The sequence below is a fragment of the Plectropomus leopardus genome, chromosome 16, assembly GCF_026936395.1.
Source record: "Plectropomus leopardus strain MGB_pleo_1.0 chromosome 16, ASM2693639v1, whole genome shotgun sequence".
Classification (NCBI taxonomy): Eukaryota; Metazoa; Chordata; class Actinopteri; order Perciformes; family Serranidae; genus Plectropomus; species Plectropomus leopardus.
This window is the reverse complement of record NC_142191.1, coordinates 29,605,000-29,623,976: the sequence shown is the minus strand read 5'-3', so window position 1 is coordinate 29,623,976 and position 18,977 is coordinate 29,605,000. Positions and strand designations below refer to the sequence as shown.

General features: G+C 39.0%; 1 protein-coding gene across 7 annotated transcripts in view; it reads right to left on the bottom strand.

The window, feature by feature from the left end:
* Positions 1–9,068: 9,068 nt before the first annotated feature.
* The window catches only part of epha7 (eph receptor A7), a 114,244-nt gene continuing 104,335 nt past the window's right edge, over positions 9,069–18,977 (bottom strand). For all 7 annotated transcript variants that reach the window (XM_088089581.1, XM_088089585.1, XM_088089582.1 and 4 more), the window contains exons 15-17: positions 16,869–17,062; positions 16,080–16,235; positions 9,069–14,166 (exon numbers count right to left, since the gene is read on the bottom strand). In XM_088089581.1, the coding sequence (XP_087945707.1) occupies positions 14,052–14,166; positions 16,080–16,235; positions 16,869–17,062 (465 nt within the window). In that variant the 3' untranslated portion in view covers positions 9,069–14,051. The remainder of the gene's footprint in view (positions 14,167–16,079; positions 16,236–16,868; positions 17,063–18,977) is intronic.

Sequence of the window (18,977 nt, the reverse complement as noted above, 5' to 3'; positions counted from 1 at the left end):
TCATGTACGCGTGGAACGCTGCTGGATTGCGTCAGTTCAGAACATGGCCGGACAGAACCAGTCTGTGCTGTAGTTAAGTTCTCACTCAAGAAAAAAAAAGCAATGGGATTCTTTTTTTTTCTTTTATTGCAATTTCTATGTCCATGGGGATATAATATCAAAAATCTATGTATGTGTTCTTTTTTTTAAACCTTTTTTTAGACCTTTACCAAATGGTTGCGATGGCCATTCCAGAGACAAAATCAAAATGATAAATTATTTAACTGCACAAATGCTTTTAATATGTTGGCATACTAACAGGTAACAATATTAATTTTTGACTATTGAATTAGTGGTATTACCAGTGGCAATATTATTTCCATGCATATTTACCATTACAGTGCTTTGAAAACATCTCAGAAATGTTGAAAAAAAATCAAAGTAATATAATTTCTTGTTGTTATAAACTTCCTGTAGGAGGTGAATAAAAACGGCAGACTTTTTAGAGACAAGGCATCATCTAGTGGATTTTTTTTAACAACAAACTTAAACTGAATTATAGCCATAGCTTCATCAGGTTGAGTTGAATCCAACACATTATTTCACACTTAAAATGTTCTCTACCAAACGGTTAAGCAGGACGTTAAAGGGTTAACTGAGACCAAGTCTTGATCGAGACGAGAGTGTTAACTCTATATTTTAACTTGCATTGATTTATGCAATAGATTCTCATTTTACTGGCATGATTTTTTTAATAACTATTAATGATTACTTTTGCCTGAGATCCAAGATTTCCATTGCCAATGACTGCTTCTCTGTATTTCTTGCGCATATGATAATGAATAAGTTGAACTTGGCGTGTATAGTGCTGTTTTGACTGATCCGTCACTCTCTTTTATGTTTTATTATTTTGTAAATCATACATCCATCTGCACTCGTATGAAATTCTGACCTGCAACTTGGACTTGAAATGGCAAACATGTCAATGATAAGCACCACACACACATTTCTAAGGACATTGTCCAGAAACTGGGAGTTTTCTTCAATTTTGAAACATGCAAAAACAAGAACTGTATTTACAGCTTGGTCAGAGAACAACAAATCTTTGGAATTAGAAACTTTGAACAATACCCAAAGCATAATGAGAATGGATTGATGCTCTTTTCCTACAGGCAAGTCAATGGCTAAACTTTTGATGAAGCACCAACACCTTTTTAGGATACAGGGCCCCTTTCCCCAGAAATCACCTCTATTTTTCTTCAAGACAACAGCAACAGATTAGCCGTGAAAAGTCTACTTTGTTGCATCTGTAAATACCACATTATATTTCCCCAAAGGACACACCTGAACTGTGAAAAGCACGAGCCTTTTGTTTTCTAAATGGGTCATGATCTGTTTTCCCTGTGGAGTCCAACAGGTAAACCATTAGTCAGGCCTGCACGTTCCTCCTAATCAATTTACACAGTTTAAAACCATTCATCTCCATATCCCCATTTGACTTCTATATTAGATGCAAAATGTCAGATACTGTAATAACGGTGAAGCGGGGCTCGGGATTATTGCAGAAACGCCAAATACAAATGATTTCTTTCCCTGTTATCTTCCTCTGGCAGTCTGCCAGGTTCCACTGTTTTTCTGTGGCAGTACATCAGTGCATTGGAGAGATGTAGATGAAGACATTTTGTACTCTGATATACAAAGATCCAATATGTGATCCATTACGGAGAGCTGATAAGATAACAATTGTATTAGAAACAATTGTGATATTTATCTGCAATAAACTAAATATTGGTTTATACTTCTTTGTTAAGAGATTATGGCATCCACACCTGCAATGGTTATGTAGGCTTCATATCTCCACCATAGGTGGGTCGAACCTCTTCAAGAGCTGATTAGCTTGGACCGCCTTTGTCATTACCAACAGGTTTCTGATGCTGGAAGAAATAGCGACAACATTAAGTAAATTGGAAAAAAATTAATTGAGGGAAGACAGAGTGAATGAAACCAGCCCAGTCACCAGAGGCCAATGTTTGCATCCTAAGCTTCTGCAAGCCATAGATTTGCCAGTCTTGTATTTATCATTAGCATTTCTAAAGTGACATGGTGTATGACCGGACATTGTCATTGGGAGGTGGAGGGGATGGTGGAATGCATGATACCTTGGTGAAACACCTGTCAAGAGTGTTCTCTTAGCAAACCAACACTGTCTTTCCACCGGGGATAGTACCATGAAAGTGGTTGTTTTTTACCAAAACATTGCTGTTTTCCTGCTGGGAAAGTACCTCAAGATATCACTGTGCTTTCACTGAAAATAGCGCCTTGAAAAGCAGTTTGTTTTTTTGGTTTTTTTTAAATCAGAATATCACTGTGTTTCGAGCGGGGGTTGGGTCTCAAAGAGCACTTGTCTTTGTGTTTCCACCACAGATAGTGTCTCAAAAAGTTTTTTTTTTGTTTGTTTGTTTTTTATTAAACCATGACTGTGTTTCTAGTACTGGAGAAAAGTGTTATTTACTGAGATGTAGCTACATTTTCAGCCAGGATAGCAGCACCAAAAGCTATTGTTTTGTTTTTTTTTAGTAGTTTTTTTTTTTTTTTTTTTACAAGACTTAGCAGCATTTCTAGTCAGGATAGTGTCATGAAAATCTTTTTTTTTTTTTTTTTGTACATTAGACACAAAGACATTTCTGGGTTTCCACAGGGGGTAATGCCACAAAAGGTAATTATCATTATTATTATTATTTTTTATTTATTTATTTATTTTTTTTTACCAAGTTAATGGATGTAAATCTAAATGTAGTGACACTGACACAGAGGTAGCATTACTCTTGATGTATGTAAGCAGAATATTATTACATGCTGGACCCGAAGTAATAACGGAAAGACCACTTTTAAGAAATAGACAAGAATCATTTCTGCCATGATCAAATTCTGACTGCATAAAAACAGAAGGGCTGAAGAGATAAAATACAACAGAAAACCCTCTTTGTATTGAACCTGCTCAGAGTATTGCTGAAATATTTATGATCAAAGTTTATATACCTCTCACTACCTGCTAAGATGTGCAGGTGTTCAAGCCTCAGAGATAACAAATAATGCACATGACCTTGGATGAATGATAGGCTCTTGTCTTTGATGATGGGTTTGCATAAGCTCTCTTTAAATGTCCTTAACACAAATTAGCCAACCATCCCATTATTATGTGAATGCAGCAAAGAAAATGTTTCCATTCACCTGTTTTCATGCTCTTTTTGGGTATCAGAAACACTGAATAGACATGCTGCAAATTGGGGGGGTCCAAATATTAGGAAATAAGATTTATGCTTTGGGTCAAATAGTTCTTGTATCAATGAAAACAAAGCAGAGGTCATACACTGTATTAAATAATTAACATAGCTACTTTTATATCACCCTTTGGTTGGTGGACTTCCATTTTGAAGTCGTGAGTTTGTCATTTTGGCCATTGCTATCTTGCATTTTTACAGCCAGAATTGAAGTCATATTTGGACAAAGGGTGGAGATAACCGCAAGGTGCATTTACAGCTGTGATTGTTGGTGAGATATTATGTCTTCAAAAATGACACAAAATGGCAAAAAAAGGTCATACTATAGTATGCTGGCAAAAATGATCCAAAAACGTCATAGTATAGTATGTCCTCAATAATGGCCCCAAATGGCGTTAAAATGTCATAGTATCATATGTCATCAAAAATGGCCAAAAAATGTCATAGTTCAATATGTCGTCAAAAATTACCCCAAAGCGGGGTACTATGGTATGTTGGCAAAAAAGGCCCAAAATGTCAAAATAACGTCATAGCATAGTATGTCCTCAAAAATGGCTCAAAATGGTACAGAAACGTCATACAACGTCATTCAACATGCTGTACCATGACTTTTTTTTAACATTTGGAGCGATCACTTTTTTGACCATTTTTCGACATGCTATAGTATGGCTTTAAAACACTTTAAATATTGACTTTTGGGCTGTTTTTTAAACATACCATGAGTAAAAAAAACTTAAACATGCTATACTATGACTCTTTTATGTCACGGTTTGGGGGATTTGTTATTCTGTAGACTTTGTTTTGGGGTTTTCTGTGTTCTAGTTTTTCCTTGTTTCTAGTTACTGATGTTCTATTTCCTGTTTTATTTTGTATTTTTACTCCGTGTGTTGACTACCCTTTTTCTCTGTGTCTCTCTCTCCTTGTCTCTGGCTACGTTCAAAAAGTCGTTCAACATGCCCTCGTTCACTTCCCCTTGGCACTTGCCCTCGGAGGAATCCCCACCGCCATCTTAAGGGCCATTTCAATAGTCTGAAAAACTGAAGTGAACATATCTCACTAGTCTGTACAGGTCGGCTTACACATATAAAAATCCACTCATCTATTAGCAGAGAGTTGCTTATTGAAAACTGTCATATAATTAATTGCAGCTAGGCTAATATTTATAAATATTTGTTCTGTTTGGCTTGTGTGATTTCTGTATTTCCGAATCACATACTTTTTCTTTTTACTTTTAGTAAGTACTATGGGTGCCCTTGCAAAGTATGCACTGTTGCTTGCTGTATGCACACAATCAGGACATACTACTTCTTCATAATACTGCACCCTGAACTTTGACCCTCTTTCTCATATAACTGTTACTATGGAGATAAAACAAATCGCCATTTGCCAAACTCAACAGAGACAGAGGTTAACCTGAGAGCTCTGCTATTGTTACTTTTTAGTTATATATAAGTTATAACTGCATACATCATGGATTCTAACATTATATATTCATTTTATTATCCTACATATGCATTTCTCTGTCACTGTTTTTTTCATGTATGATTTTTTATGTTCACTTAAACAATATATATTACTATTATTACCATGTGACTGGTCATCGGTCCCTTGGATGCAGTCATTAATCATTGCGGCTTCTGTCAACTTTCATCCACCTTTCAATATGTAACGGAGCTGCAGCTGCACGGTGGATTGTGGGTGAGAATAGCCAGAAAAGCATGCTGGCTTGCATACTGCAAAATGCAGCCAGATGTAGTCGGACATCCTGGTATTTTTGGCATACTGCATTTCACATACTTCATATTGGCACATACATCCTTTTTCTGCCATACTAAATAATATTGTAGTATGGGTATTGGAACGCAGGGGGAGTTTAATTTCAGTCCCCCGCCAGCTTTCCCTCGGCTTTCTGAGTGGCCTCCATGCGACGTCAGCTGTAACGTACCACCAAGGGCCGAGGGGAAGTGAGGGAGGGCAAGTGGAACGACTTTTGGAATGCAGCATCTGTGTTTCCTGATTCTGTGTCCCTCTGTCTCTGTTTCCCTGATTTGTTTCACCTGTGTGATCAGTTTTATCTGTCCTTCCCTGTCAGTCTCCCCTGCACACCTGTTTCTGTTCAAGTCTCGTTTGCTCCAGCCTAGTGTTCCCAGTCACACTTCTTTTAGTTAACCAATCCCTGTGTTTCCCTCCTGCTTCTGTGTCCACCCACCCAGCTGTGTGTCATTGTCTTGATTAGTTCCTCTCTGTATATTTACCTGTGAATCCATTTCTCCTTGGTCAGTTTGTCTGTCTTTCTCGCTTTGATCCTGTTCCCCCTGCCGCTTTATTCCTGTTCTCCCAGCAGTGTTCCTGCCCTGTGTTTCACCCGAGTGCTTTTCATCAAACTGGATTGTTTCATTTTAGTTTTTGCTTATGTTTGAATTTGTTCTTTGTATTTTTGGTCACCTGTTGTTTGTTTGTGGATTTTCTTCAGCATTAAAGCTCGCTTTTTGTTTGTACTTCTGGCTCCCTTTTTGTGTTTCTGATTTTTGGGTTCGCATCCTACCTAAAATGTGACATTTTCAACATTTGGAATGAGAAGTTTTTGGAGCATATTTCCAGATGCGATAGTATGGCTTTTCTCCACATACTATTTAAAACACTTTAAAAATTGACTTTTTGGACCATTTTTTCAACACGCCATGCTAAAAACTTCTTTTAATCATGCTTTACAATGACACTTCAACATTTGGAAACAACTATTTACCATTTTTCGACAGGATAAATTATGAAGTTTTTGACCTTTGATTTAATATTGTATACTATGACGTGTCTCTATAAGCTATGATTTTATATATATTATATATTTTTGGCCTTTTTTTTCAACTGTGTGTATGATGACACATTTCAACAGGCTATAATATGTTGTTTTTGGTCATTTTTTTGACATGCTAAATTATGATGTTTTGGGCCTTTTTTCCACTTTGTACACTATGACATGGTCCTGCAAGCTATATGTTGTTTTCAGCCATATTTATGACGTCAAAATTTCACATTCCATCCCCCCCACGTAAAAACTTGACGTTTTTCAACGCACTATACTATTGTGTTTTTTTCCACATGCTAAATCATGTTGTTTTGGATGACACATCTCTACAGAGCACTATGTTGTATTCAGCCATGAAATTTATGAAAGTTATTCAACATACTATGCTATGGCGTTTCCGGCCTTTTTTTCGACATGCTGAATTATGATGTTTCTGACCCTTTTTTTTGACATTGATTACTATGGTGTGTCTCTACGAACTACAATATGTTGTTTTTGGGCCATTTGACGTTTTTCATCAAAAATGACAAAAATGACACATAAACATTATATCATGGTATGCCATTTAAAATGGCCCAAAAACATTTTAGTATAGTATGTCGTCAAAAATGACCCAAAAATATCATAGTATAGTATGTAGTCAAAAATGACCCACAAGGACACCAAAAAGTCATAGTATAGTATGTTATCAATGTGGCCCAAAAACATTACAGTATAGTATGGCATCAAAAAGGGCCCAAAAATGTCATAGTTTAGTATGTCATCAAAAATGGCTCAAAATAGCACAAAAACGTCATGGCATAATATGTCTACAAAAATTACCCAGAAACATCATAATAGAGTATATTATCCAAAATGACCCAAAAACTTCATCCTATAGCATGGCATCAAAAATGGCCTAAAATGGCACTAAAACGTCATAGTATTAGCATGTCATCAAAAATGACCCACAAGGGCACTAAAAGGTCATAGTATAGTATGTCATCAATAATGGTCCAAAATGGCACAAAAACATGTTCGTATATTATGTCATCAATAATCATCCAAAAACGCCGTAGTATAGTATGTAACCAAAAACCACCGAAATTACTCAAAAACGTCATAGTATAGTATGTCACCAAAAATTACCCAAAAACGTCAGGTTATAGTATGTCGTCAAAAGCCGGATATGACTGTGCATTTTGAGTTAATGGAAAGCGAGGAATTGCCAGAGAGAAACACATGGAAGGATTCCAAATTGATGGGAAAACCAAATTCACTCAGACAGCTGAGCAGAATTGGAGACAGCATGTTGAGCCACTACCGGACTTACCAAAATAAATACTAAAACTGCTCAAAGACGTCATCGAGTGAGCTCTATTCAAGCTCCTTCAAAGAACTGGAATTTCAAGAAGATTAAAGTACAAAACAGGGAAGTTTGGAGGACTGTTTGGATAGTTCTGGCTGTCTTAGCATGTATGCATGTACAAACAAGCTGCAAGCATGTCCACACAGTCTTACAGGCACACGCACACATAAACCTCAATGGAAGCTGTAAGTCTATTCAAAAGGAACAAGAATGGAAAACACACTGTATCAAGATTAGTGTTCATTTTGTTTATTATGGGGATGAAATATATCTGTGAACTATGATAGACAAGACATTGATGAGAAGAGATCAATTCCAAGAAACAAATAAATATGGATACATAATCCATATTTGCTACGGTTATCTTCCCATAGCCAGCCAAATATCCTGAGTACTTATGTCTATATGATTCGCATCTCACAATTTACTTCAAGTCTAAGTATTTAGTTGCAACACAGGAAGTAGTGGGACCTTTATCTAGTAAAGCAGAAAGGAGGGTGTAGAGGTCGGTGTAGTGAGAATGGCTGGTAAGTTTTTAACTTTCAGACAGGAGATTGTAAATGAAACTTTGTCTCTTTATTGACTGTAACCACTGTCTGTCCTGGGCCATACCATGACCATTACTATCTGTTTAGTGTGCACTGGGTGTATCTTTTCCACCAAATGTGTTGAATTAATTTCCCTCCCCATAAAGCACTGGAAGCATGTTTGGAAGATTCCAATTCCTGCATTGCTTTCCTGGCTTTATTGGCACTAATGAGAAGAAGACCGCCTCTTTAAAGTAACTCATGGTTTGTGTTGTTCACCCACACAAACAACAAGCAAAGAATTTGGCTATTGTAGTTCACCCACAGGCAAAACTTGCAAGGGTGCAAAGGTCCCACAAGGTTGGCGTATGACAACTGTTGGACATTATTGTCTTCTGTTGAAGGGCCGGGGGTATAGACCGAGTGCCCCGCCTTCTGCAGGAAGTACTATGATACTTGCAGTATCATATCAAGGCAGGCTGGGCCGCTGCACTCTTAAAGGTACACGTGGCAGCTATTTCTGTGAACCATGCTTGAATTAGTGTAAGGTCAGTTGTTGTGCATTATAGGGTGACAGTTTTGCACAGTGCAAGGATTATGCACTGGCGTAGCTCAGTGTCGTCCCCACCGCTCTCCAGGGTTAAGCGTGCCACAGAATGGGACCTGCCTCCGGTCCTGCAAACCTTCAGAAAGTCACCTTTTGAGCCTATGGCAGAGGTATCTCCTAAAAGTAAGTTGATAACAACAGCTACATGTCACTCGCATGATTTTGTTTATATTAGGTCTTGACCCGCACGTAGAGCGAAGCGACATATCCATTTTGTTTCAGTCATCCAGGAATTCACAGAAACATGGTTACCTTCAAAACCTTGATTTCTCATTAGTTTTTGTTCTTGATTGTAATAAATACATTTATCATAAAGAACAATAATAATTTGATGGTGGGCAGAGGGGCAGGGGCTGGCATTTGACGGTTGGCAGGGGGGTTGCCCAGGGCAATGAATGTGCTAGGTCTGGCACTGGATGTAGTTTACTAATAACCAAAACTTTCATGAATGTCTACTTAACACTTGTGTATTAAAATGAGTTAGGGTAATGATAAAAAAAACACAAGGGACAACCCAAACTTCTATAGAGATTGTATTATATTTCCAAAAATATATGTACAGTCTATTACAAAGGTTACAAAGCAAAAAGAATTGTCTATGTAACAAGAAATTGTCTAATTAAATGATCTTACAGTTCTGCTGTTGGGGAAAATACTTTTGACCAGTGAATATTCTGAATACTTTCATCACAGAAAAATAAATAATAAATTGACAATTTGTATTACTGTACAACAACCTAAAACAAAGGCAAAATCAAAACAAAGTCAAAAGAAAAGATGGAAATCCTATCAGCTGTCTTTGGTCCTAAATGAAAAAAAAATATGTACAACTGAAATCTTGTGGGTGACAATAATTCATCTGCGAGATAGAAAAATATAGTGCATTTTCAATGTATTCAGAGCTCTCTACTGAGTAATATGTGTAAAAAAACAATATAAATAAAATGTACAAGTTTTACAATTAGAACATATACAAAGATTCCCTCAAAGTCTCGTCTCTCTGACACAATCAACAGTGCTGCACTCTTTGGAATTATCCACCACCTCGACAAAGCGGTGAAACTAATTTCCAACTGCTGAACCAACAAGATTTGAAAAATAACGTCATACTCTATCGGCTATTCCTGATTCCAACCAACCCTCTACTTTTTTTTTTTTTAATATTTTTAAATTTTGTATTATTTTTTGTGTTTTTGCTGAAATAGAGCCACAACAAACCTATTCTTGTCAAGAGTTGAGCAACCTGAAGTTTAAAAATGGGATGAAATAAGCTGGAACAGACAGTAAAGTGACTTTTCATGGTGAAGGTTACAGGTGATTTGGATGTTGGATCGATTGTATCCTGGCCTTAATCTCAATTTGGCTCAAACTGCTGTTTCCCCAGCACAGGAAAAAGGGGACTGAGGCATTCTACCCTGGGGTGTGAGGGGCCTCCAGGGGCCCTGGTTTTAAAATCAGAGCAGGGGGTGGGGGATGGGGGGGGTGGATGGTGAGAGAGAGTGCTGCCTGTGAACTGGGGAGTTTTGTGCTGACTAAATGACTTTATGCCTGTATTCAATTCAAAGGTCTGGCCAAGGCCCAATTGCTGAGCTCTGCTGTATGGATAAAGGGAGGGTGTGTGTGACACAGGGGCTCAGAGCTGGTCAGGGCTAATTCCTGGTGTCTCCTCACAAAGGTGAGTCCCACAGTGAAAATGGATCAATGCGTACATCCACGCTAAGTCGGATAATTTTGAAAATACATGTAAAAATGAAAGCATCCACATTAGCTTTTTCTTTTAATTTTTGTTAAGATGTCTGTCCTCACAAAGCAGCTGGACGACAGAAAATCAGGAAATGGAGTCTATTGGTGGAACTATGAATTACAGATTCAATCTGATAAAAACAAAAACAAAAAAACCCCAATAGCACAGATTGATTAAATCTCTGGGTTTCTGTGATCAGAAGTTTTTTAAAGGGATACTTCACCCTCAAAATTATTTTTTGTATATCAGTATATTACTTGGTTACTCACCCTGTGTTACCTTGATTTTGTGAGCCAAACTTTGTTTTTCTGGCATGCCTCAATGGTGAATAAAATCCAAAAACTGAGAAAATTCTTGATGAATTGAAGTTAATGGGGGCCATTTTAACAGCAGAAAAACTATATCAACACATCGGTTAACATACTCTCAAACAACTTGTGCAGTATAACTCGACTAACATTTATCTAGATGTATGCTTAGTTCTTACCAAACACATGCATTTTTGCTATAACAATAGTATTTAAAAAACAAATTCCACATGAACAGCTTCAGGGATGAAGTGCACCTGGTCAACCACGTGCCTTTAAACTCTGCTCAAGCGTTCCACTGAAATAGTTAAACATGACCCTGATACACTTTAATTCATTAAGAATTTTCTCAGTTTTTGGATTATTTGTTCACCATGGAGGCATGCGAGAAAAAAGTTATAAATTAAGCATAACGCAATTGGAGTAACTGATATACAAATGATCATTTTATGGGTGAAGTATTCCTTTAATACAGTCAAACTCGACAGTAAGTATTGTTTAATTACTTCTTTTTTCTGTTGTCAGTCAATAGTACTGTTACAGGGAAAAATAGTATTCTGATTGTAGCTAGTCGACATTACCTGCAAAATGGCATTTCAAATCCAACAGTGCAAACAAAATGTAAAGCTGAAATTAACTAATGAAACTAAATATTTCAATCATTCTTTAGGCTAAAAGTGTCAAAAATTCACAGGTTCCGACTTTAATGTGAATGTTTGCCTCATTTTCTCGTCCTAATTGAATATCTCTGGATTTCAGACAGTAAGTTGGACAAAACTAGGAATTTTGTGGATATATACCGGGCTTTCAGAACATGTGATGGGCACTTTTTACTATTTTATACACCAATGGATTGACGAAGAAAATATTAGGGTAATCATAACACCCGTATTGTTAGATCAGCCACCGGACCATCTGAATCTAGCCCAATTATGTTTGACTTCACCGACTATGTGTGCAAACAGTGTGTGTGTGTGTGTGGACATATCCGTCTTTGCAGCCATGACTGTCTGCTGTGCACGTCTGTTTCAGGATTATAGCTACCCCCTTTATAGGTGACAGACTATTCAATAGTGTCTAAGCAGGCTTACAATGTCCTTGTTTCCTGTACCTTTCAGTATTATCCACCCAGGAGAGCCTTTTCTCAAGGCTCCACACCAGAGGAGTCTGGACATAAGACCAATATGGAAAGAAAAAGATGTGTTTTTAATGTAGCTTAACGTGGATGCAGTTTGAAATATAATAGAGAGAACGGACAAAGCTAGTAATGGTTTTGCATCTTGTCAGTGAGCCCATGGTTGATGATTTCTGATGTGGTTTTGTTACTTTTTTTTCTTTGCATTTGAGATGAATATAGTTGAATGAAGTGACTGTAGCTTTGAAAATATAGATTTATCTGCGGTTACAGCAGCAGTAAAATGTATGGTTGTAATGGTTTTCCCCTCCGAACAACGCTCCTCTTTACATGACAGCTGAATAACTGCATTTTCTTATCAAAGAATACTGCACTAAAACATACTCAACATGGAAACTATTTTTTTTTTTTTTTTTTGCATTTGAAGTGGAGACAGATGGCACCGAATAGGTTGATTGGCTTTTAGCACGTCTTTTGCAAAGGCCCCTCGTCTCTGTTCTCCACACAAAGCTGTATGGAAGAAAAGAGGAGCAATCTTGAGAGACACTTTAATGCATGTTCCGTCACATCTACGCCTGTGAGGGGATGAGCGGCGGAGACGCATGAATAAACAACGGGAGAGCTGCATGGCTGCCTACAGAGCCGGGACGGTGGGATTTAACGGCACGATCTGACTCGAGTTCCATCGTTTGGTCCTGAATTTTCAGACCCGAACCCTGAAGGAGGCTCTTTGATTTCTGGACGGTGCTTCGTGAGTCGGAAGATGATGTCAGCGTGGCTAATTGGAACCTTTCTAGTGTTCCTAATGGCGCCTCTTTCATCTCCGCAGCCACTTGGTGTGACATTTCCATGCCATGTTAGGTTTCCATCAAACGTTTAGCATATCATAGCGGCAAAATGTGACATGATCATTTCATTCGATAAATTGGCACGGCAGTTTAGGGTCTGTGCCTAACCCTAACCCTAGCCCGAGCACTTTTCAAAACTGTTTTTTAAGTCAAAGAGGTACATTCCTTTTCCTTTTTTCTGGAATCGTTCCGAAGGGTTTGTCTCAGCACACACATGCGATAAAACCTAGCACCTTAAGAATCTCAGGTGAGGACCATTTCTACCTGGTATTTATTGCTCTGTTTAGTCCGTCTCGTCTTCGCCGACTGTGTCACTCGTGGCATTAAACCTTGCACTTGATTTCACCGGTTCAAGTTCCAGATAAAAAGACATCACACTACAAGGAAAACAAAAAGTAGGGAGCTTGTCCACCCTTTAAATGAACCCAGGAAGCATTGCCATTGAAGTGCCTAAAATAGTGGCAATACTTAACACATTTTAAGGCAGTATTACGTCTAAGACGTTCTTGGATCCACCCTTAAAAAAAATTGTATTTGCACCGAAACAAACACTGTGTGCAATATTTTCGGCAAAATGATGGCAAAACAATTTGCGGTGGTGGCTTCGATTTCAACTTCCAGAAACATTCTACCCAACAAACCAGGTTCTGCGTTTCCTGTAGTGAACACTAAGACAAAGGATATTGCTACGCTGATATAAAAGTCTGTTGATTCGAAGAACGTTTCGTCCCCTGCGTCTCCTCAGTGTTGCACTCTTCAGGAAATTCCTTAATACAAAAAAAGGTTGAAACACACTTCCGTAGGCCGCAAACAAGCACGTAAGGATTTTCACTTCAACAACACATGAAGGGAAAAACACTGCAAACAGTTCACACAGTCCAGCATGTGTCAGCACAAAAAGTACCTTTGAGTCTAGAAGTTCCCTCTGCGTTTGGATAAAAGAGAGTTTACCCTGTTGTCAAGTCCAAATACGAGAGAAAAAAAAAAAAAACAGCTGCTGCATGGGCCACAACGTGTCACTGTGGCGGACACAAAGAAAAGTAACAAATCAGAAAAAAAGGAAAACCACCGCAAGATTTGTTCATTTTAAAGGAAATCCATAGCTGTGGTGTGCACTTAAATCAGTTGTTAAGTTAAAGAAACTCCTGTTCAATGCGCCATTTGATATGTGGTTGGGTTCATAAGCGCTTCAAAAAGAAAAGAAGAAAAAAAGGAAGTCATCCAGGTAGTTTCTTTTTTTGTTGCTGTTTTTTGCCCTTTTCCTCTTTAGTGCCCTTTGAAGAGGCGGACCACAATCCTTCACTGAGGAACAAAGGAATGATTTCACTCCAGACACAGCCGGAAGAGTCAGACATAACAGATGTCCGTTAACTTTGACGATTATCCCGGTTACGTCCCAGGCACTGCTCCGGATAAGTTCTGTCTTTGTGTGTTTTCCGCCCTGCCCCACGAGGCCTGTCGCAGTTCGTCACACCTGGACGCCCGTGCCGTGGAGATGCAGCATCTGGGCTCTCATAGTCTGTATGCTGCTCATGATCTTTTTCTGATGGCCCACCAGCGTGATCCCCAAGCTCATCACATCCCTGGGAGACAGGACAACACATCAATCAATGCACCAGACCACAGTGAGGGGGCAAAACAAGCGTGATTTACAGCTGCGGCTTTTTCATTATTGGGAGTAAAGGGTACAAAAGAGGCAGCTAAACACAGCAGCACGCTTGTTTATGAATCTCATCAATGTCAAGGATGATATAGCAAAAAAAAAAGTAGGATCTGAAAGTTTTCTTGGGAAGAATTTTTGGGAAAGTTTATTTCAACCCTTGAGCATTTTATGGGGAAGCGGAGACGAATGTTGACATCTGATGGTCACTGGAAGTTTTGAGTAACAAGGGCAAGCCACAATCTGGGCTGATGCTCATATTCGGCTGCTCTCAACTGGTAAGAATGCAATAAACAGCAAAGAGTTCACACAAGTTCATGACGACTATGATGTGTGATGTGGAGGATGTTGATATGGAATTGTGAGACACCATAAATTTGAACGCAGAACTTAAAACTTGATTCCAATATTTTTTTTTTCTATCTGTGTTTAAGTTAAAGGGACAGTTCACACCCAAAACAAAATACACATTTTTCCTATTACCTGTGGCGTAAATCTAAAATGTTTTTTTGAGTTGCAGAGTCTTGGAGATGTTGGTTGCAGAAATGTCTGCCTTCTCTCCAATATAATGGAACTAGATGGCACTCAGCTTGTGGTGCATAAAACACCAAAAAATACATTTGAGAAACCCAACATAATGTCTCTTTCCAGAAATCATGACCCACTTACTCAAGATAATCCACAGACCTTGTTTGGAGCAGTTTCATGTAGCAACTATTTTCTTCTCTTGAACTATACCGACCGGCTGTAACACCACGCAGAAGGAAGCTAGTGATTTTTGTATAGCCCTATATTTGGGAAGGCTTCGATCATGTTACAAATATCCTGATTGGACTAAAGAAGAAAGCAGTCCCTTAAGGAACCACGTTGAGTTGGCGAATGGGTCACAAAACAAATACTTTCCCCAGGAGACTGTTGTTTGGAACCATGTGAGCTCTGAGTGAACTGTAAGTGATTTTAAGGTATTTCCCTACCAAGCTTTTTTTCCTAAACCATCTTACCTAATCCTAACCACAGTAACTTTACTTGCCCAAAACTACCCTCTGTAACATAACTTTAAGTACACATAAGCTTATGTTAAGTATGCAATGTCATTTGTAGGGTGTTTATTCATAGGATATCTTATGAGCTGTTGTGAGAAGGATGCATTGATGTACTCATGGATGGGAGGCTCGTGCTCATGGCAACATGGGATGTAAACATTAAGGCATCCTCCTCAGCTGAGCCATAACGTTAGCTAGCTTGGTGGTGCTCAGTGAGCTGGCAGCTGCACACTTCTTCTGCACGGTGATACAGTTGGCGGCTGTAGTTTGGTAGAAAGACGTAGTTCCTACATGAAACTGCTCACAACAATGTCTGTGGATTATCTTGAGTAGCCAAGTCATCATTTCTGGAAAGAGACATTTTTGTTACGTTTTTTAAATTTTCTTTTTTTTTTTGTGCTTTGAGCACCACAAGCCAAGTGCCATCTAGCTTCATTATATTGGGGGAGAAGGCAGACATATCTGCGGTTGATACCTCCAACACAGCAATCTAAGACGAAAAATATGTATTTTGGATTTTGGGGTAAACTATTCCTTTAAAATGAAGGCCTGGTTCACTCTGTAGTATGAATAAGTAAAGGCCCAGGCCAGTATTTAAAAATAATGGAAAGTCACAAAAACTCATAAACCTGAGGGGATGGCAGTCTACCAAAACCCTGCAAAATACACCAAAGTAGATTTGTTTACTCAGACTGGAATAAAGGGAAGTGTAGGTGAGATCACAGTCTGAATGTGGCTGGTATTAATGTTCTCTACTGATGCTTAACCACTCGAGGGCTTCATATCTACTTACTCGATTGACATCCTGGCCACAGATTCCAGGGAACTGTAGCCAGCTGCTGTGAAGTTGTCTCTGTATCGCTCCATCTTGATGGCTTCCAGCCACTCTCCCACTGAGCGGAAAGCGGTGAAGTCTGGTGTGCTCTGATCTAACAGTGGACTAATTGGTCTGTGGGATGAGCACAGAGCGATGTTTATGTCTTATGTGAAAAGGAAACGTTCCGCTGAAAACACAATCAAGCAGCAGACGAGACAAAGCGACAACCAAAAGCATCCAGCGGTGCAGTAAATTGCGAGAGGGGGGGGGGAAATAGCTGATTGGAGTCTTCAATCAATAACAAATTCCCAAACAGATGCAGCATGTCAGCTTTCTGCTTCTGAAAATTATTTTTGTCGATAACTTTTCAGTCTGAATGCATTCACTACATACAGTCCTCATATAACAGAGTGCTTTTTAACCAGCTCTAACCTCCCGATCTCACCTCGGGAAAGTATGTTCTGACTGCAAATAGAACGCATCTGACAAACGTCACAGTGAGGTCTGGAGTTCCCACTGCACTTTAAAGTACCAGGAACTCATTACAGAGATTGATTTAAAAGCCCCGCTATTGACCATAAAGCCATGGAAGCTGCTTTGGGGTATCGATCCCCCGGGATTTATCTTTCATCTGTGAACTACAGAGGCTAAATCATCCGCTGGACACTTTGGATCATCCACTAATGGGCTAAATATAAAAGTTCAGATTCTTTATTGTGCAAAGCCACTTTTTTCATCTTGTTTTTTTTTTTTTTATTTCTTCACCTTGTACATGTTCCCACTGGGGTTTTCAACGTGTTAGGGTTGCGGATCATCTTATCAAGGATGCCGACTATCTGGTCGAATTTGGGACGTTCGGCTCTGTCTTTCTGCCAGCAGTCCAGCATTAGCTGATGCAAGCCAGGTGGACAGTCCATAGGGGCTGGAAGACGGTAGCCTTCCTCTATCGCCTTTATGACCTGGAGAATACAAAAAAAAAGAGGAAAAGTCTTTAGTATCAGCATTTAGAATCATCCTAACCCTAAACTCTTTAGTTACACTAATCCCAACCTCTAATCTATTAGTATTGGACTTTAGTGCCACCCTAACCTTAAACTGTAGAGTACAAGCCTTTAAAAGGTATACGTGACCCCACAAATGATCACTTGTGTATCAATTACTCACCCTTACTTTGAATGTGTGAATAAAACATTGTTTTTTTGTTTTTCTTGAATGCCGCAATGCTCAGTACTAATCAAACACATGCATTTTCATCAAAACCTGCATAAAACAATCCTTAATTTGGACAGATAGCAGAGTCTGTTAATTCTTTTGCTGTTTTAAAACACGGCTACCATTTACCTCAAATGATCAAAAATTTTCTCATTTTTTGATTGTTCAATCCTGGTGGAGTCATTTGAGAAAAACACAAGGTGAGTAAGTAACATATATACAGATCATTTTGGTGGTGAGGTATTTAATAACCTCTTTAATACCACCCTAACCCTAGCCCCCAACTCCCTGAACCTCAGACTTTAGTACTAATCTCTATCAGTCATGGCAATATTTAATTGTCTAGTGTGATTGCTAAGATCTGGGGACAAAAAGACACCAGTAAACAAAGTCCAGAAGAGTAAGCATAAGCAGTCACACTTTCATACATGTTTTACACAAGAAAGATGAGTGGTGAGGGGGTTTCCAAAGCTATGTGACCATCTGACAGCAGTTTTGAAGGAATTTATTGGTAGCTTAACTGTTTTGACTTTCAAGCATATGGTAAAGATAATATATTTGAATTGTGAATGTAAGGTCTGGCTTGTAGCTTAAGTAAACCTTTGTCTATCTATGCAGCGTGTCCCTACATTGTTGCTGATAATAGCCAAAACAAAGGATGTTTTGAACTTTCACTTGATGGCCATTTAAAAAAAGGCCTTGATTTATTCAGCTCAGGCACATTACCAAAATCAGACCTTTTCTTGGATTTTCTGATCCTGAAAAGGGTACTTTTATTTTGCCTTGGCTTGATTATAGTAGCTCTCCTCTCACTGGGCTCGGTCGGAAACAATCTCCTGCCTTCAGTCAGTGCTAAACGCTGCAGCTCGGCTTTTGACCAACTCTTTGGGAGATGGGATCATATTACACCTGCCCTTGTCTCCCTTTACTGGCTACCTGCAAGTTTGAGAATTGATTTTAACATTTTACTGATAACCTTTTTGGCGCTGCAAGGTCAAGGTTGCATTGTAGGTATTTAGGACGTGATACACCACAGTGCAGACCAAAACAGCCCTGAGCTTAATTTCCCCTGCTACTCATGTGTGTAAACAAAAGGCTATATTTATACAGCTCTGATAAATAATAGAAAAGATCTTTCTGCGGAGTCTTCGAACCTAATCTATTGTCACTCTGCATCATGCATGCAGTTAAGCACAGAGTTCATTAAAAGTCGATGCCAGGAGAACAGTCGGTGCAGCGGACACTTTGATTCAAGCCCCTGGCTCCCCTTCCTTTATTGTTTGGATAAGGCGCTGTGTAGGTTTCTGCATATATTCATCAGCTATTTCTGTCAGGACTGCTCAGACAAGAATGAGTCATGGAGGGAAAAGGTGTCAAAACACTGAAACTGTTGGGAAAAATGCAAATAACGTTCTTCCTGCATCCCCGGAGGATGTTTGCTGACATCTTGACAAAGTGCAAAAATTTCTGACATTGATGTCTGTCAAGTAGCAAGAGCGTCAAAACACCACATACGCCGCTTTAATGTCCGGCCATCTTGTTTAGCATTTCTAACATCTGATTGTTCAATCAGCACGCCTCGGCTTTGGAGCTACGGAGAATCTTAATAATGTTTAGGCCTGATGCCGTGGGTACTAAACGCCGGGCACCGTACAGGACTCC